The following is a 21615-nucleotide window of genomic DNA, read 5'->3' as shown; positions in this document are numbered from 1 at the left end:
TAGCTGTAGTAGAGCATGTTGCCTAGCTTGATAGCTAGCAGCTAGGCTAGCTGCTTCGCCAATGTAGTACCACCTTGTTTGAGCAAGGATCCCGGGACATATATCAGCGGTCCCAGCGTTAACGCTAACTGCGTCGCAGGATCCAGATATGAATAGGAAAACTATTATAAACTTTTATTAGCTAACTAGGTAGTTTGTTGTTACAGTAAAACAAGAGGAGAGGGGGGAGATGCTCCTTGTATAGTCAGTTAGGGAGGGGTTTTGCTGTTCATTTGATTTCTCAAGCTTTATTTCGATCTCATTTTACATTTTAGTCATTTAGCAGACGCTCTTATCCAGAGCGACTTACAGTTAGTGCATACATTATTTTCTATATTTATCATACTGGCCCCCCATGGGAATCGAACCCACAACCCTGGCATTGCAAACGCCATGCTCTACCAACTGAGCTACATCCCTGCCGGCCATTCCCTCCCCTACCCTGGGCCAATTGTGCGCCGCCCCATGGGTCTCCCGGTCACGGCCGGCTACGACAGAGCCTGGATTCGAACCATAGCACAGCTAGCACTGTGATGCAGTGCCTTAGACAACTGCGCCACTCGGGAGTCACCGAGCTTGAGCTTGAGCTTGACGAAGAACTCATAGGCCTATATGTGTGACTGTGAATGATCAGTCGAAGAAAAAAAAACTTACCTAAAGTAATCAATATAACAAAACCCAACTTACATAAAGTAATCGATATATTTAAACCCAAATTACTTAAAATAATTGATATAATAAAACCCAACTTACTTAAAGTAATCAATATAATTGTCACAGCGACGTGTATGCGGTAGGCGAAGTCAAGAGCAGGACACCGAGCTACTGGCAGATACTTTACTGGATGCAGTGCAAATACAAAGTACACAGGCAACCTCAAACAGCGAGGAAATAATAAGACCTGCACACATGGGCAACTGCCACAAAGACCAAAACAATTACGCACAATACACAATGAGAAACAGAGGGTTATAAAGGGAACACAATACAACATAATGGGAAACAGGTGTAAACAATAAAGACCAAACAAGACAAACACCGAAACATCGATCGGAAGCAGCTAGTATCCGGGGACGACGAACGCCAAAGCCTGCCCGAGCAAGGAGGAGGAGCAGCCTCGGCTGAATCTGTGACAATAATAAAGTACAACTGTCTTAAACTGTCTGTATGGTTATATGTTGTTGATTGGAGTTTGTTATAGATGCATGCTAACATTAAACAATTTTGTAATTGAGCCTGTTTCCTGCTTACTGTGTGTTCCAGACCAGCGGGAGGGATCTTTCTGCTCCATGACAGACATGCAGAGGGCAGAGGCACTCCAGATCTCACAGGAACTGACAAGACGTGTGGCTGCAGCCGAGGGGGCTGCCCTGGAGGCAGGGTAAGAACCTCATCACTAGCAATACACATACCATACTATACTATACTATACTATACTATACTATACTATCTATACTATACTATACTATACCATAACAAACTATACCATAACAAACTATACCATTACATACTATACTATAATATACCATACTATACCATACTATACTATACTATACTATAATATACTATACTATATATACTATACTATACTATACTATACTATACTATACTATACTATACCATAACAAACTATACCATAACAAACTATACCATTACATACTATACTATAATATACCATACTATACTATACTATACTATACTATACTATAATATACTATACTATACTATACTATACTATACTATACTATACCATAACAAACTATACCATAACAAACTATACCATTACATACTATACTATAATATACCATACTATACTATACTATACTATACTATACTATACTATACTATACTATACCATAACAAACTATACCATAACAAACTATACCATTACATACTATACTATAATATACTATACTATACTATACTATACTATACTATACTATACTATACTATACTATACTATACTATACTATACCATAACATACTATACCATAACATACTATACCATACTATACTATACTATAACATAATATACTATACTATACTATACTATACTATACTATACTATACTATACTATACTATACTATACTATACTATACCATAACATACTATAACATACCATACTATACTATACTATACCATAACACACTATACCATAACATAACATAATATACTATACTATACTATACTATACTATACTATAATACTATACTATACCATACCATACTATACCATACTATACCATACTATACCATACTATACCATACCATACTATACCATACTATACATACCATACCATACCATACCATAACATACTATACCATACTATACCATACTATACCATACTATACTATACCATAACATACTAGAACATACTATACTATACTATACTATACTATACTATACTATACTATACTGTACTATACTATACTATACTATACTATACTATACTATAACAAACTATACCATACTATACTATACTATACTATACTATACTATACTATACTATACTATACCATACCGAACTATACCATAACATACTATACCATACCATACTATACCATACTATAACAAACTATACCATAACATACTATACCATACTATACCATACTATACCATACTATACCATACTATACCACACTATACTATACCATACCATACCATACTATACTATACTATATAACAAACGATACTATACTATACTATACTATACCATACTATACCATACTATAACATACTATACCATACTATACCATACCATACTATACCATACTATACCATACTATACCATACTATACCATACTATACCATACTATACCATACCATACTATACTATACTATACTATACTATACTATACTATACTATACCATACTATAACATACTATACCATACTATACTATACCATACTATACCATACTATACCATACCATACTATACCATACTATACCATACTATACCATACTATATCATACTATACCATACTATACCATACTATACCATACTATACCATACTATACCATACTATACTATACCATACCATACTATACCATACTATACCATACTATACCATACTATACCATACCATACCATACCATACCATACCATACTATACCATACTATACTATACCATATCACATCACATCACATCATACTATACAGACCTAAATTACAGCCGAGGGGAGCGTCCTAGAGGCAAGGTAGGAGCTGGCATATCACTACCTCAAACAACGTAATCATCATGATTGCAAATACCTTATAGGCTAGTATTTGCCTTTTATAACCAATATAAACTAACTCTCTCTTTATGTGTTTGTCCAGGGACAGCTCTCCCTCCACTCTGACTGGTAAAGTCAACCAACTGGAGGTGATCCTGAGACAACTGCAGTATGACCTCAGAAAGGTACGGCACTTCTCCTCCTCCTTTTCCTCCTCCTCCTCCTCCTCTTACTCCTCCTCCTCCTCCTCTTACTCCTCCTCCTCCTCCTCCTCCTCCTCCTCCTCCTCTTACTCCTCCTCCTCCCACGCCTCCAGAGACAATGGCCCTCTGACATCATTGCAAACACGATAGAACAGCATCATATTTACACCATTAATTTTTTACCGTGATGCGCGACGATCCCCCAGCGCTCCCAACCTCTGCTTCGTCAACAAAGCAAAAACAAAAACAACGGGCTTAGGGTGGAAAGTGGCGCTGTTTCCCCCATCTTTAATGAAATGACAGTGTTTAGCTCAAATGAAAGTCTGTAACTTAGTATTTCATGTTAGTTCCTGCTCCATTCCCAGCCTGGGGATGTTTCTATTGTGGGAGCCATGATATTGCTGGGATAGGGCTGGATATGCATCACGACAATAGAACAGAGTGCATCAGCTGCATCTGTGGTGTTTTGAAAGAAATGGTAGAAATAAGAAATGGATGGATGGCAAACAATGTCTGAGAAACACAACACAGTGTAATGTTGTAATGGTGTAATGGTGTAATGGTGTTATGGTATAATGGTGCAATGGTGTAATGGTGTAATGGTGTTATGGTGTTATGGTCTAATGGGGTAATGGTGTTATGGTATAATGGTGTAATGGTGTAATGGTGTAATGGTGTAATGGTCTAATGGTGTTATGGTGTAATGGTGTAATGGTGTTATGGTGTTATGGTGTTATGGTGTAATGGTGTTATGGTGTAATGGTCTAATGGTGTTATGGTGTCATGGTGTAATGGTGTAATGGTGTTATGGTGTAATGGTCTAATGGGGTAATGGTGTTATGGTATAATGGTGTAATGGTGTAACGGTGTAATGGTGTAATGGTGTAATGGTGTTATGGTGTTATGGTGTAATGGTGTAATGGTGTAATGGTGTAATGGTGTAATGGTGTAATGGTGTAATGTTGTAATGGTGTAATGGTCTAATGGTATAATGTTGTAATGGTGTTATGGTATAATGGTGTAATGGTGTAATGGTGTAATGTTGTAATGGTGTAATGGTGTAATGGTGTAATGGTGTAATGGTGTAATGGTATAATGGTGTAATGTTGTAATGGTGTGATGGTATAATGGTCTAATGGTCTAATGGTGTAATGGTGTAATGGTGTAATGGTGTTATGGTGTAATGGTGTAATGGTGTAATGGTGTAATGGTGTTATGGTGTAATGGTGTAATGGTGCAATGGTGTGATGGTGTAATGGTCCAATGGTATAATGGTGTAATGTTGTAATGGTGTAATGGTGCAATGGTGTGATGGTGTAATGGTCCAATGGTATAATGGTGTAATGTTGTAATGGTGTAATGGTCTAATGGTGTAATGGTGTTATGGTGTAATGTTGTGATGGTATAATGGTGTAATGGTGTAATGGTCTAATGGTCTAATGGTGTAATGGTGTAATGGTGTAATGGTGTAATGGTCTAATGGTGTAATGGTCTAATGGTGTAATGGTGTAATGGTCTAATGGTGTAATGGTGTAATGGTCTAATGGTGTAATGGTGTAATGGTTTAATGGTGTAATGGTCTGATGGTGTAATGGTGTAATGGTCTAATGGTGTAATGGTGTAATGGTGTAATGGTCTAATGGTGTAATGGTGTAATTGTCTAATAGTGTAATGGTGTAATGGTGTAATGGTGTAATGGTGTGATGTTGTAATGGTGTAATGGTGGAATGTTGTAATAGTCGAATGGTGTAATGGTCTAATGGTGTAATGGTGTAATTGTGTAATGGTGTAATGGTGTAATGGTGTAATGATCTAATGGTCTGACGGTGTAATGGTGTAATGGTGTGATGTTGTACTGGTGTAATGGTCTAATGGTGTAATGGTGTAATGGTGGAATGGTGGAATGTTGTAATAGTCTAATGGTGTAATGTGTAATGGTCTAATGGTGTAATGGTGTAATGGTGTAATGGTGTAATGGTGTAATGGTCTAATGGTCTGACGGTGTAATGGTGTAATGGTGTAATGGTGTAATGGTCTAATGGTGTAATGGTGTTATGGTCTAATGGTCTGATGGTGTAATTGTGTAATGGTCTGATGGTGTAATGGTGTAATGGTGTAATGGTGTAATGGTCTGATCGTGTAATGGTGTAATGGTGTAATGGTCTAATGGTGTAATGGTCTAATGGTGTAATGGTGTTATGGTCTAATGGTGTAATGGTCTGATGGTGTAATGGTGTAATGGTCTGATGGTGTAATGGTGTAATGGTGTAATGGTGTAATGGTGTAATGGTCTGATGGTGTAATGGTGTAATGGTCTAATGGTCTAATGGTGTAATGGTCTAATGGTCTAATGGTGTAATGGTCTAATGGTGTAATGGTGTAATGGTGTAATGGTCTAATGGTGTAACGGTGTAACGGTGTAATGGTCTAATGGTGTAATGGTCCAATAGTGTAATGGTGTAATGGTGTAATGGTGTAATGGTGTAATGGTCTAATGGTGTTATGGTGTAATGGTGTAATGGTCTGATGGTGTAATGGTCTAATGGTCTAATGGTGTAATGGTGTAATGGTGTAATGGTCTAATGGTCTAATGGTCTGACGGAATGGTGATGGGGTAATGGTGTATGGTGTATGGTGTATGGGTAATGGTGAATGGTGTTATGGTGTAATGGTCTAATGGTGTTATGGTGTAATGGTGTAATGGTCTGATGGTGTAATGGTCTAATGGTCTAATGGTGTAATGGTGTAATGGTGTAATGGTCTAATGGTCTAATGGTCTGACGGTGTAATGGTGTTATGGTGTAATGGTGTCATGGTGTCATGGTGTCATGGTGTAATGGTGTAATTGTGTTATGGTGTAATGGTCTGATGGTGTAATGGTGTAATGGTCTAATGGTGTAATGGTGTAATGGTGTTATGGTGTAATGGTGTAATGGTGTAATGGTGTAATGGTCTAATGGTCTAATGGGCTGACGGTGTAATGGTGTTATGGTGTAATGGTCTAATGGTCTAATGGTCTAATGGTGTAATGGTCTAATGGTGTAATGGTCTAATGGTGTAATGGTGTAATGGTGTAATGGTGTAATGGTGTAATGGTGTAATGGTGTAATGGTCTAATGGTCTAATGGTCTGACGGTGTAATGGTGTTATGGTGTAATGGTGTAATGGTGTCATGGTGTCATGGTGTAATGGTGCAATGGTGTAATGGTGTAATAGTGTAATGGTGTCATGGTGTAATGGTGTAATGGTGTAATGGTGTAATGGTGTAATGGTGTAATGGTGTAATGGTCTAATGGTCTGACGGTCTGACGGTCTAACGGTCTAACGGTGTAACGGTGTAACGGTGTTACGGTGTAATGGTCTAATGGTCTGACGGTCTAACGGTGTAATGGTGTCATGGTGTCATAGTGTAATGGTGTAACCAAGCCAACCTTGGTCCTCTGTAGCTCAGCTGGTAGAGCATGGCGCTTGTAACGCCAAGGTAGTGGGTTCGATCCCCGGGACCATAGTCCTGGCTGACTATATAACAGGGCTGAGTCCTGGCTGACTATATAACAGGGCTGAGTCCTGGCTGACTATATAAGCGAACATCGAGTGTAATGTTGAGTGTTGACTGTGTGTTGATCTCCTCCTCAGGAGAAGGAGGACAAGGTGTTGCTGCAGGTGGAGGTTAGGGTTCAGAGGTCAGGGTTAATATGACATGTTCTCTCTCTCTACCAGGAGAAGGAGGACAAGGTGTTGCTGCAGGTGGAGGTTCAGCACCTGAGACAAGACAACATGAGACTGCAGGAGGAGAGTCAGACATCAGCCGCTCAGCTCAGGAAGTTTACTGAATGGTTCTTCCACACTATCGACAAGAAACCCTGAAACTCTACTGGATTACTAATGCTCCTGGGGAACAATGAAACGTTACTGGATTACTAATGCTCCTGGGGAACAATGAAACGTTACTGGATTACTAATGCTCCTGGGGAACAATGAAACGTTACTACCCCGGAGGGCAACAGAACTCTGAGGACTACTGCGATACTACTGCACTGAGAGATACTTACTGCCCATGGGGCAATGGAACCCTCTACTGCCCCTGGGGCAATGGAACCCTCTACTGCCCCTGGGGCAATGGAACCCTCTACTGCCCCTGGGGCAATGGAACCCTCTACTGCCCCTGGGGCAATGGAACCCTCTACTGCCCCTGGGGCAATGGAACCCTCTACTGCCCCTGGGGCAATGGAACCCTCTACTGCCCCTGGGGCAATGGAACCCTCTACTGCCCATGGGGCAATGGAACCCTCTACTGCCCCTGGGGGGCAACTAGACTTCTCAAATGCCACATGGACAGACGGTTTTTACAAACTCATGCTAAAGGGCCCAGGGACAAAACATAACTCTTCAAGGAAACCCTGTGCTGTGTGGGAGAGCCTGTCCTGTGGAACCTCTCTGTCCCCTGGGGAACCCCTCTGTTTCTTTCCCCTGGGGAACCTCTCTGTCCCCTGGGGAACCCCTCTGTCTTTGTCCCCTGGGGAACCCCTCTGTCTCTGTCCCCTGGGGAACCCCTCTGTCTCTGTCCCCTGGGGAACCCCTCTGTTTCTGTCCCCTGGGGAACCTCTCTGTCCCCTGGGGAACCCCTCTGTCTCTGTCCCCTGGGGAACCCCTCTGTTTCTGTCCCCTGGGGAACTCCTCTGTTTCTGTCCCCTGGGGAACCCCTCTGTCTCTGTCCCCTGGGGAACCCCTCTGTTTCTGTCCCCTGGGGAACCCTCTGTTTCTGTCCCTGGGGAACCCTCTGTTTCTGTCCCCTGGGGAACCTCTCTGTTCCCTGGGTAACCCCTCTGTTTCTGTCCCCTGGGGAACCCCTCTGTCTCTGTCCCCTGGGGAACCCCTCTGTTTCTGTCCCCTGGGGAACCCCTCTGTTTCTGTCCCCTGGGGAACCCCTCTGTTTCTGTCCCCTGGGGAACCCCTCTGTCCCCTGGGGAACCCCTCTGTCTCTGTCCCCTGGGGAACCCCTCTGTCTCTGTCCCCTGGGGAACCCCTCTGTTTCTGTCCCTGGGGAACCCCTCTGTTTCTGTCCCCTGGGGAACCCCTCTGTTTCTGTCCCCTGGGGAACCCCTCTGTTTCTGTCCCCTGGGGAACCCCTCTGTTTCTGTCCCCTGGGGAACCCCTCTGTTTCTTTCCCCTTGGGAACCTCTCTGTCCCCTGGGTAACCCCTCTGTTTCTTTCCCCTGGGGAACCTCTCTGTCCCCTGGGGAACCCCTCTGTTTCTTTCCCCTGGGGAACCTCTCTGTCCCCTGGGGAACCCCTCTGTTTCTGTCCCCTAGGGAACCCCTCTGTTCTCCTCTCTCTCCTTAAGCCCCTCCATTTCCACTGGAATACCTTTCCTCTTCTGGGACCCTGCCTGGCTCCTTGGGAGACCCCTACAGTATTGAAATGTAAAACCATAGAACCCTAGATCTACTTTACTGTAAATGATCTCTACCACAAAAGTATACTGGACTGTACAACGGACAATGTCACATAGCTGTCTGTAGGGTTTTCCCTTTCTCTGATCTCTATGGATACAGAGACCAGGACGATGAGGTGGTGTTGGATGGGAGGGAAGATGGGAGGAGGGCAAGGAATGGAGCTAGACAATATGAAGTGGTACTGTACTGTCGATCTGCACCACGAGACACCAAGAGGATTCAACTGGATGTCTGCTATCTGCACCAGGAATCAACTGTCTCCACCACGAGGCACCAAGCAGATTCAACTTAACCTCTACGGGATCGGTGTCCCGTATACAGGACGGTTGAGCTAACGTGCGCTAATGTGATTAGCATGACTGTTGTAAGTAACAGCAAACTTTCCAGGACATAGACATGTCTTATATGGGCAGAAAGCTTACATTCTTGTTAATCTAACTGCATTGTCCAATTTACAGTAGCTATTACAGTGAAAAAATACCATGCTATTGTTTGAGGAGAGTGCACAACAACAGAAAACGTATCACGGCAACTGGTTTGATACATTCACCTCTGAAGGTAAATAATGTACTTACATTCAGTAATCTTGCTCTGATTTGTCATTCTAAGGGTCCCAGAGATAAAATGTAGCATAGTTTTGTTTGATAAAATTAATTTTTATATTCAAATGTAGGAACTGGGTTCTACCGTTTGAACCCCTGCCGTCTCTGGCTCCACACCCACCCCGCCCGGCCATCTAGATGTGTGAAAGTTAGTGTATAATGATCCATCATGTATGACATTCCTGACAGTGTGTAAACTTACATTTTGTATTACCATGTCATTTCTGTATGTTGTCTATAGTTACGTACTTGAAAATGTATAAATTGACCAATTCGGCACATTTGGGCAGACTTGATACAACATAGTCCAGTATTGCAATGCTTCACTGGATCAATCTGAAACTTTGCACACACACTGCTGCCATCTAGTGGCCAAAATCTAAATTGCGCCTGAACTGCAATGTTATTTTGTGGCCTTTTTCTTGTATTTCAAAGATGATAGAACAAAAGAATAATAGAAAAAACATGTTTTTTTTTTGTATTATCTTTTACCAGATCTAATGTGTTATATTCTCCTACATTAATTTCACATTTCCACAAACTTCAAAGTGTTTCCTTTCAAATGGTATCAAGAAAATGCATTTCCTTGCTTCAGGTCCTGAGCTACAGGCAGTTAGATTTGGGGACGTCATTTTAGGCAAAAATGGAAAACAAGGGTCCGATCCTTAAGAGGTTAATGTCTGCTATCTGCACCACGAGGCACCAAGAGGATTCAACTTAACGTCTGCTATCTGCACCACGAGGCACCAAGAGGAATCAACTTAACGTCTGCTATCTGCACCACGAGGCACCAAGAGGAATCAACTTAACGTCTGCTATCTGCACCACGAGGCACCAAGAGGATTCAACTTAACGTCTGCTATCTGCACCACGAGGCACCAAGAGGAATCAACTTAACGTCTGCTATCTGCACCACGAGGCACCAAGAGGAATCAACTTAACGTCTGCTATCTGCACCACGAGGCACCAAGAGGAATCAACTTAACGTCTGCTATCTGCACCACGAGGCACCAAGAGGGAATCAACTTAACGTCTGCTATCTGCACACGCCAGAACGTCTGCTATCTGCACCACGAGGCACCAAGAGGATCAACTTAACGTCTGCTATCTGCACCACGAGGCACCAAGAGGAATCAACTTAACGCCTGCTATCTGCACCACGAGGCACCAAGAGGAATCAACTTAACGCCTGCTATCTGCACCACGGAGGCACCAAGAGGAATCAACTTAACGCCTGCTATCTGCACCACGAGGCACCAAGAGGAATCAACTTAACGTCTGCTATCTGCACCACGAGGCACCAAGAGGAATCAACTTAACGTCTGCTATCTGCACCACGAGGCACCAAGAGGAATCAACTTAACGTCTGCTATCTGCACCACGAGGCACCAAGAGGATTCAACTTAACGTCTGCTATCTGCACCACGAGGCACCAAGAGGAATCAACTTAACGTCTGCTATCTGCACCACGAGGCACCAAGAGGAATCAACTTAACGTCGCTATAAGAGGTAGAGGAACCAAGGTACTTAACGCTTGCTATCTGCACCACGAGGCACCAAGAGGATTCAACTTAACGTCTGCTATCTGCACCACGAGGCACCAAGAGGAATCAACTTAACGTCTGCTATCTGCACCACGAGGCACCAAGAGGAATCAACTTAACGTCTGCTATCTGCACCACGAGGCACCAAGAGGAATCAACTTAACGTCTGCTATCTGCACCACGAGGCACCAAGAGGAATCAACTTAACGCCTGCTATCTGCACCACGAGGCACCAAGAGGAATCAACTTAACGTCTGCTATCTGCACCACGAGGCACCAAGAGGATTCAACTTAACGTCTGCTATCTGCACCACGAGGCACCAAGAGGAATCAACTTAACGTCTGCTATCTGCACCACGAGGCACCAAGAGGATTCAACTTAACGTCTGCTATCTGCACCACGAGGCACCAAGAGGATTCAACTTAACGTCTGCTATCTGCACCACGAGGCACCAAGAGGATTCAACTTAACGTCTGCTATCTGCACCACGAGGCACCAAGAGGATTCAACTTAACGTCTGCTATCTGCACCACGAGGCACCAAGAGGATTCAACTTAACGTCTGCTATCTGCACCACGAGGCACCAAGAGGATTCAACTTAACGTCTGCTATCTGCACCACGAGGCACCAAGAGGATTCAACTTAATGTCTGCTATCTGCACCACGAGGCACCAAGAGGAATCAACTTAACGTCTGCTATCTGCACCACGAGGCACCAAGAGGAATCAACTTAACGTCTGCTATCTGCACCACGAGGCACCAAGAGGATTCAACTTAACGTCTGCTATCTGCACGCACGAGGCACCAAGAGGAATCAACTTAACGTCTGCTATCTGCACCACGAGGCACCAAGAGGAATCAACTTAACGTCTGCTATCTGCACCACGAGGCACCAAGAGGATTCAACTTAACGTCTGCTATCTGCACCACGAGGCACCAAGAGGATTCAACTTAACGTCTGCTATCTGCACCACGAGGCACCAAGAGGAATCAACTTAACGTCTGCTATCTGCACCACGAGCACCAAGAGGATTCAACTTAACGTCTGCTATCTGCAACCACGAGGCACCAAGAGGATTCAACTTAACGTCTGCTATCTGCACCACGAGGCACCAAGAGGATTCAACTTAACGTCTGCTATCTGCACCACGAGGCACCAAGAGGATTCAACTTAACGTCTGCTATCTGCACCACGAGGCACCAAGGGATTCAGCGTATCTGCACCACCGAGGCACCAAGAGGATTCAACTTAACGTCTGCTATCTGCACCACGAGGCACCAAGAGGATTCAACTTAACGTCTGCTATCTGCACCACGAGGCACCAAGAGGATTCAACTTAACGTCTGCTATCTGCACCACGAGGCACCAAGAGGATTCAAGCTTAATGTCTGCTATCTGCACCACGAGGCACCAAGAGGATTCAACTTAATGTCTGCTATCTGCACCACGCAGGCACCAAGAGGATTCAACTTAACGTCTGCTATCTGCACCACGAGGCACCAAGAGGAATCAACTTAACGCTGCTATCTGCACCACGAGGCACCAAGAGGATTCAACTTAACGTCTGCTATCTGCACCACGAGGCACCAAGAGAGGAATCAACTTAACGTCTGCTATCTGCACCACGAGGCACCAAGAGGAATCAACTTAACGTCTGCTATCTACCACGAGGCACAGGAATCAACTTAACGCCTGCTATCTGCACCACGAGGCACCAAGAGGATTCAACTTAACGTCTGCTATCTGCACCACGAGGCACCAAGAGGAATCAACTTAACGTCTGCTATCTGCACCACGAGGCACCAAGAGGATTCAACTAATGTCTGCTATCTGCACCACGAGGCACCAAGAGGATTCAACTTAACGTCTGCTATCTGCACCACGAGGCACCAAGAGGATTCAACAACGTTAAATCGTTCTGGAGAGATCAAACGTCTGATGCAGAGGCCAAGAGGATTCAACTTAACGCCTGCTATCTGCACCACGAGGCACCAAGAGGATTCAACTTAATGTCTGCTATCTGCACCACGAGGCAACCAAGAGGATTCAACTTAATGTCTGCTATCTGCACCACGAGGCACCAAGAGGATTCAACTTAACGTCTGCTATCTGCACCACGAGGCACCAAGAGGATTCAACTTAATGTCTGCTATCTGCACCACGAGGCACCAAGAGGATTCAACTTAATGTCTGCTATCTGCACCACGAGGCACCAAGAGGATTCAACTTAACGTCTGCTATCTGCACCACGAGGCACCAAGAGGATTCAACTAACGTCTGCTATCTGCACCACGAGGCACCAAGAGGATTCAACTTAACGTCTGCTATCTGCACCACGAGGCACCAAGAGGATTCAACTTAACGTCTGCTATCTGCACCACGAGGCACCAAGAGGATTCAACTAATGTCTGCTATCTGCACCACGAGGCACCAAGAGGGATTCAACTTAATGTCTGCTATCTGCACCACGAGGCACCAAGAGGATTCAACTTAACGTCTGCTATCTGCACCACGAGGCACCAAGAGGATTCAACTTAATGTCTGCTATCTGCACCACGAGGCACCAAGAGGATTCAACTTTAACGTCTGCTATCTGCACCCACGAGGCACCAAGAGGATTCAACTTAATGTCTGCTATCTGCACCACGAGGCACCAAGAGGATTCAACTTAACGTCTGCTATCTGCACCACGAGGCACCAAGAGGATTCAACTTAACGTCTGCTATCTGCACCACGAGGCACCAAGAGGATTCAACTTAACGTCTGCTATCTGCACCACGAGGCACCAAGAGGATTCAACTTAACGTCTGCTATCTGCACCACGAGGCACCAAGAGGATTCAACTTAACGTCTGCATATCTGCACCACGAGGCACCAAGAGGATTCAACTTAACGTCTGCTATCTGCACCACGAGGCACCAAGAGGATTCAACTAACGCCTGCTATCTGCACCACGAGGACGCGAGGATTCAACTTGAACGTCTGCTATCTGCACCACGAGGCACCAAGAGGATTCAACTTAACGTCTGCTATCTGCACCACGAGGCACCAAGAGGATTCAACTTAACGTCTGCTATCTGCACCACGAGGCACCAAGAGGATTCAACTTAATGTCTGCTATCTGCACCACGAGGCACCAAGAGGATTCAACTTAACGTCTGCTATCTGCACCACGAGGCACCAAGAGGATTCAACTTAACGTCTGCTATCTGCACCACGAGGCACCAAGAGGATTCAACTTAACGTCTGCTATCTGCACCACGAGGCACCAAGAGGATTCAACTTAATGTCTGCTATCTGCACCACGAGGCACCAAGAGGATTCAACTTAACGTCTGCTATCTGCACCACGAGGCACCAAGAGGGATTCAACTTAATGTCTGCTATCTGCACCACGAGGCACCAAGAGGATTCAACTTAACGTCTGCTATCTGCACCACGAGGCACCAAGAGGATTCAACTTAACGTCTGCTATCTGCACCACGAGGCACCAAGAGGATTCAACTTAACGTCTGCTATCTGCACCACGAGGCACCAAGAGGATTCAACTTAATGTCTGCTATCTGCACCACGAGGCACCAAGAGGATTCAACCCAACGTCTGCTATCTGCACCACGAGGCACCAAGAGGATTCAACTTAACGTCTGCTATCTGCACCACGAGGGCACCAAGAGGATTCAACTTAACGTCTGCTATCTGCACCACGAGGCACCAAGAGGATTCAACTTAACGTCTGCTATCTGCACCACGAGGCACCAAGAGGATTCAACTTAACGTCTGCTATCTGCACCACGAGGCACCAAGAGGATTCAACTTAATGTCTGCTATCTGCACCACGAGGCACCAAGAGGATTCAACTTAATGTCTGCTATCTGCACCACGAGGCACCAAGAGGGATTCAACTTAACGTCTGCTATCTGCACCACGAGGCACCAAGAGGATTCAACTTAACGTCTGCTATCTGCACCACGAGGCACCAAGAGGGATTCAACTTAACGTCTGCTATCTGCACCACGAGGCACCAAGAGGATTCAACTTAACGCGTCTGCTATCTGCACCACGAGGCACCAAGAGGATTCAACTTAACGTCTGCTATCTGCACCACGAGGCACCAAGAGGATTCAACTTAACGTCTGCTATCTGCACCACGAGGCACCAAGAGGATTCAACTTAACGTCTGCTATCTGCACCACGAGGCACCAAGAGGATTCAACTTAACGTCTGCTATCTGCACCACGAGGCACCAAGAGGATTCAACTTAATGTCTGCTATCTGCACCACGAGGCACCAAGAGGATTCAACTTAACGTCTGCTATCTGCACCACGAGGCACCAAGAGGATTCAACTTAACGTCTGCTATCTGCACCACGAGGCACCAAGAGGATTCAACTTAACGTCTGCTATCTGCACCACGAGGCACCAAGAGGATTCAACTTAACGTCTGCTATCTGCACCACGAGGCACCAAGAGGATTCAACTTAACGTCTGCTATCTGCACCACGAGGCACCAAGAGGATTCAACTTAACGTCTGCTATCTGCACCACGAGGCACCAAGAGGATTCAACTTAACGTCTGCTATCTGCACCACGAGGCACCAAGAGGATTCAACTTAATGTCTGCTATCTGCACCACGAGGCACCAAGAGGATTCAACTTAATGTCTGCTATCTGCACCACGAGGCACCAAGAGGATTCAACTAACGTCTGCTATCTGCACCACGAGGCACCAAGAGGATTCAACTTAATGTCTGCTATCTGCACCACGAGGGCACCAAGAGGATTCAACTTAATGTCTGCTATCTGCACCACGAGGCACCAAGAGGATTCAACTTAATGTCTGCTATCTGCACCACGAGGCACCAAGAGGATTCAACTTAACGTCTGCTATCTGCACCACGAGGCACCAAGAGGATTCAACTTAACGTCTGCTATCTGCACCACGAGGCACCAAGAGGATTCAACTTAACGTCTGCTATCTGCACCACGAGGCACCAAGAGGATTCAACTTAACGCTGCTATTGCACCACGAGGCACCAAGAGGATTCAACTTAACGTCTGCTATCTGCACCACGAGGCACCAAGAGGGATTCAACTTAACGTCTGTTGCACCACGCCGAGGCACCAAGAGGGATTCAACTTAACGTCTGCTATCTGCACCACGAGGCACCAAGAGGATTCAACTTAACGTCTGCTATCTGCACCACGAGGCACCAAGAGGATTCAACTTAATGTCTGCTATCTGCACCACGAGGCACCAAGAGGATTCAACTTAATGTCTGCTATCTGCACCACGAGGCACCAAGAGGATTCAACTTAATGTCTGCTATCTGCACCACGAGGCACCAAGAGGATTCAACTTAATGTCTGCTATCTGCACCACGAGGCACCAAGAGGATTCAACTTAATGTCTGCTATCTGCACCACGAGGCACCAAGAGGATTCAACTTAACGTCTGCTATCTGCACCACGAGGCACCAAGAGGATTCAACTAATGTCTGCTGTCTGCACCACGAGGCACCAAGAGGATTCAACTTAATGTCTGCTATCTGCACCACCGAGGCACCAAGAGGATTCAACTTAATGTCTGCTATCTGCACCACGAGGCACCAAGAGGATTCAACTTAATGTCTGCTATCTGCACCACGAGGCACCAAGAGGATTCAACTTAACGTCTGCTATCTGCACCACGAGGCACCAAGAGGATTCAACTTAATGTCTGCTATCTGCACCACGAGGGCACCAAGAGGATTCAACTTAATGTCTGCTATCTGCACCACGAGGCACCAAGAGGATTCAACTTAACGTCTGCTATCTGCACCACGAGGCACCAAGAGGATTCAACTTAACGTCTGCATATCTGCACCACGAGGGCACCAAGAGGATTCAACTTAACGTCTGCTATCTGCACCACGAGGCACCAAGAGGATTCAACTTAACGTCTGCTATCTGCACCACGAGGCACCAAGAGGATTCAACTTAACGTCTGCTATCTGCACCACGAGGCACCAAGAGGATTCAACTTAATGTCTGCTGTCTGCACCACACAGGCACCAAGAGGATTCAACTTAACGTCTGCTATCTGCACCACGAGGCACCAAGAGGATTCAACTTAACGTCTGCTATCTGCACCACGAGGCACCAAGAGGATTCAACTTAATGTCTGCTATCGCACCACCGAGGCACCAAGAGGATTCAACTTAATGTCTGCTATCTGCACCACGAGGCACCAAGAGGATTCAACTTAATGTCTGCTGTCTGCACTACGAGGCACCAAGAGGACTCAACTTAATGTCTGCTATCTGCACCACGAGGCACCAAGAGGATTCAACTTAATGTCTGCTATCTGCACCACGAGGCACCAAGAGGATTCAACTTAATGTCTGCTATCTGCACCACGAGGCACCAAGAGGATTCAACTTAATGTCTGCTATCTGCACCACGAGGCACCAAGAGGATTCAACTTAATGTCTGCTATCTGCACCACGAGGCACCAAGAGGATTCAACTTAATGTCTGCTATCTGCACCACGAGGCACCAAGAGGATTCAACTTAATGTCTGCTATCTGCACCACGAGGCACCAAGAGGATTCAACTTAATGTCTGCTGTCTGCACCAGGGTTCAACTTGATGTCTGCTATCTGCACCAGGAGGCACCAAGAGGATTCAACTTAATGTCTGCTATCTGCACCACGAGGCACCAAGAGGATTCAACTTAATGTCTGCTATCTGCACCAGGAGGCACCAAGAGGATTCAACTTAATGTCTGCTATCTGCACCACGAGGCACCAAGAGGATTCAACTTAACGTCTGCTGTCTGCACCACGAGGCACCAAGAGGATTCAACTTAATGTCTGCTGTCTGCACCACGAGGCACCAAGAGGATTCAATTTAATGTCTGCTATCTGCACCACGAGGCACCAAGATGATTCAACTTAATGTCTGCTGTCTGCACCACGAGGCACCAAGAGGATTCAACTTAATGTCTGCTATCTGCACCACGAGGCACCAAGAGGATTCAACTTAATGTCTGCTATCTGCACCACGAGGCACCAAGAGGATTCAACTTAATGTCTGCTGTCTGCACCACGAGGCACCAAGAGGATTCAACTTAATGTCTGCTATCTGCACCACGAGGCACCAAGAGGATTCAACTTAATGTCTGCTATCTGCACCACGAGGCACCAAGAGGATTCAACTTAATGTCTGCTATCTGCACCACGAGGCACCAAGAGGATTCAACTTAATGTCTGCTGTCTGCACCACGAGGCACCAAGAGGATTCAACTTAATGTCTGCTATCTGCACCACGAGGCACCAAGAGGATTCAACTTAATGTCTGCTATCTGCACCACGAGGCACCAAGAGGATTCAACTTAATGTCTGCTATCTGCACCACGAGGCACCAAGAGGATTCAACTTAATGTCTGCTGTCTGCACCACGAGGCACCAAGAGGATTCAACTTAACGTCTGCTGTCTGCACCAGGTATCAACTTGGTCTGCTATCTGCACCAGGAGGCACCAAGAGGATTCAACTTAATGTCTGCTATCTGCACCACGAGGCACCAAGAGGATTCAACTTAATGTCTGCTATCTGCACCAGGAGGCACCAAGAGGATTCAACTTAATGTCTGCTATCTGCACCACGAGGCACCAAGAGGATTCAACTTAACGTCTGCTATCTGCACCACGAGGCACCAAGAGGATTCAACTTAATGTCTGCTATCTGCACCACGAATCAACTTAATGTCTGCTATCTGCACCACGAGGCACCAAGAGGATTCAACTTAACGTCTGCTATCTGCACCAGGTATCAACTTAATGTCTGCTATCTGCACCACGAGGCACCAAGAGGATTCAACTTAACGTCTGCTGTCTGCACCAGGTATCAACTTGGTCTGCTATCTGCACCATGAGGCACCAAGAGGATTCAACTTAATGTCTGCTATCTGCACCACGAGGCACCAAGAGGATTCAACTTAACGTCTGCTGTCTGCACCAGGTATCAACTTGGTCTGCTATCTGCACCGACCATGTGGCAGACCTGGACTGTAAAGGCACAGTGGGATTAAGAAAACAAAATAATGAATGTAGCTCAACTGATCTGAGAAGTATTTTTGCTGTCTGGTTCCTCAACTTTCCCAAAGTCACAAATACTTAGAAAACAACCTGATGTTTGATCCAAACACTTTGATTTTAAATACATTTGTTCAATCTTTATGTTCTTCAATGTTGTAATATAGAATCCCAAAGGGGCAGTAGCGTTGATGTTAAAAGGTGCTCTCCTCCTTTCACATGCTGTCGGATGAAAACCTCTTATCTTCAAAACAGAACATTTTCAGGAAAATGGGAAAAACTGCCATATTGTCACATTAATAGACATACAATACACTTTCTTGGTCCTAGAGTCATGAAGTATTCAGAGTACATTGAGGGGAGTTACCGCTTTCAATTTCTGTAAACAAATCAAAATAAATACTAAATGGTAAAATGGCAAAAATGGAGTTACAAGGTTTTCATTCGACAGCATTTCTGAAACCCATCTATCACTAGTTTGTTTGTGTGTCACCACGTCTTAGCAATAATAAAGTAGTAGTTATTATAAAACAGTGCTTTTACAGTTAGCAGCACAAATGTAAGCAGTTCCTGTGGGGAGAATGACGGTTGTATTTGCCATGTATTTATATGCTATAAGAGGAAGAGACAGTGAGTCCATAGGTGTAGAATAGTAGGGGTCCTTTCTCTCCGCTTTGGTTGTTGCTACTCTTAACCCTCCCGTTGTCCTAGGGTCAAAATGACCCGCCACTGTGTTGAACCAACTTTATTTAATTTTTATATTTTTGGGATCATTTGTGAGAAGGAGGCAGTGATACTTTCTCACTGCCTCCTTCTCACAAATGATCCCCAAAATATAAAAATTAAAGAAAGTTGGTTCAACGCAGTGGTGGGTCATTTTGACCCTAGGACAACGGGAGGGTTTTAAACACATGCCATGTCTTCTCCGTGGATCGCTCAGATGACATACAAAACCTGGCCCGCATCCCAAATGGCACACCAATCCCTATTACTACTTTTGGTCAATACCTGTAAATAGGGTGCCATTTGGGATACACTCCTGCCAATCACACTCACAATGTCAAAAATGTCTCTCTCTGTACAAAAGCTCCTCTACTGAAGTGTCTGGTTGTATTTCATATTTATTTAAACTGATTTCACCTGAAGTTGTTTATTTGATAAATTAAGAATCATTTTGATTTTCCTTTTTTTCAGCACTAAAGCTGAGAAAAGCTCTGTTTGTGTTGTAAAGTACGTGTGTAGCTTCATTTCCAGGGCAGAATTATATTACAATATTGTTGTCTGTGTCCCAGAGCTCTGGTCTAAAGTAGTGCACTAAATAGGGAATAGTCCATTTGGGACACGGTGATGTTGATTTTGTTTTGTTTTGGAGATGATTCCAACATTTGGATGCTGCTAGATGAAGAGTCTGTTGGTTTGTTGCTTTTACGGGATAATCATGTCTTTCTCCGTTTAACTGTTTCAGGTCACATGAGACATAATAGGATGCTTTGTTTTTTTAAATAAATGTAGTATGAAAATAATGAATGACTTTTATCATGGTGTTTCAGCTCACAATACAGTAAATGCAATATCTGACCACAACTACAATATGTACTAGAACACTGGCTGGAATGGAGAAACTGGGATCGTTGATGTGGCTTTTCTGACCGGAGCTCGATCAAAAAGCTGTTGAAGCAAAATCTGACCATATTGTAAAGGTCTTATGAGTGTTACGTTAACATTCCCTACTGCTGTGGTATACCCTACTCTATTACCAGTGGTAGTAGTATGTTACTGTGGTATACCCTACTCTATTACCAGTGGTAGTAGTATGTTACTGTGGTATACCCTACTCTATTACCAGTGGTAGTAGTATGTTACTGTGGTATACCCTACTCTATTACCAGTGGTAGTAGTATGTTACTGTGGTATACCCTACTCTATTACCAGTGGTAGTAGTATGTTACTGTGGTATACCCTACTCTATTACCAGTGGTAGTAGTATGTTACTGTGGTATACCCTACTCTATTACCAGTGGTAGTAGTATGTTACTGTGGTATACCCTACTCTATTACCAGTGGTAGTAGTATGTTACTGTGGTATACCCTACTCTATTACCAGTGGTAGTAGTATGTTACTGTGGTATACCCTACTCTATTACCAGTGGTAGTAGTATGTTACTGTGGTATACCCTACTCTATTACCAGTGGTAGTAGTATGTTACTGTGGTATACCCTACTATATTACCAGTGGTAGTAGTATGTTACTGTGGTATACCCTACTCTATTACCAGTGGTAGTAGTATGTTACTGTGGTATACCCTACTCTATTACCAGTGGTAGTAGTATGTTACTGTGGTATACCCTACTCTATTACCAGTGGTAGTAGTATGTTACTGTGGTATACCCTACTCTATTACCAGTGGTAGTAGTGATGTTACTGTGGTATACCCTACTCTATTACCAGTGGTAGTAGTATGTTACTGTGGTATACCCTA

General features: G+C 44.5%; 1 protein-coding gene across 1 annotated transcript in view; it reads left to right on the top strand.

Moving 5' to 3' along the window:
• LOC121558081 (signal-induced proliferation-associated 1-like protein 2) overlaps positions 1-7941 on the top strand; it is a 166925-nt gene extending 158984 nt beyond the window's left edge. Inside the window, exons 11-13 of the mRNA XM_045227059.1 lie at positions 1303-1420; positions 3360-3441; positions 7180-7941. Of these exons, the coding sequence (XP_045082994.1) occupies positions 1303-1420; positions 3360-3441; positions 7180-7326 (347 nt within the window). The 3' untranslated portion in view covers positions 7327-7941. The remainder of the gene's footprint in view (positions 1-1302; positions 1421-3359; positions 3442-7179) is intronic.
• The last annotated feature ends 13674 nt before the right edge of the window (positions 7942-21615 follow it).

The sequence above is a fragment of the Coregonus clupeaformis genome, chromosome 18, assembly GCF_020615455.1.
Source record: "Coregonus clupeaformis isolate EN_2021a chromosome 18, ASM2061545v1, whole genome shotgun sequence".
In the NCBI taxonomy this organism is placed as follows: Eukaryota; Metazoa; Chordata; class Actinopteri; order Salmoniformes; family Salmonidae; genus Coregonus; species Coregonus clupeaformis.
This window is presented reverse-complemented; position numbering and strand designations above follow the sequence as displayed.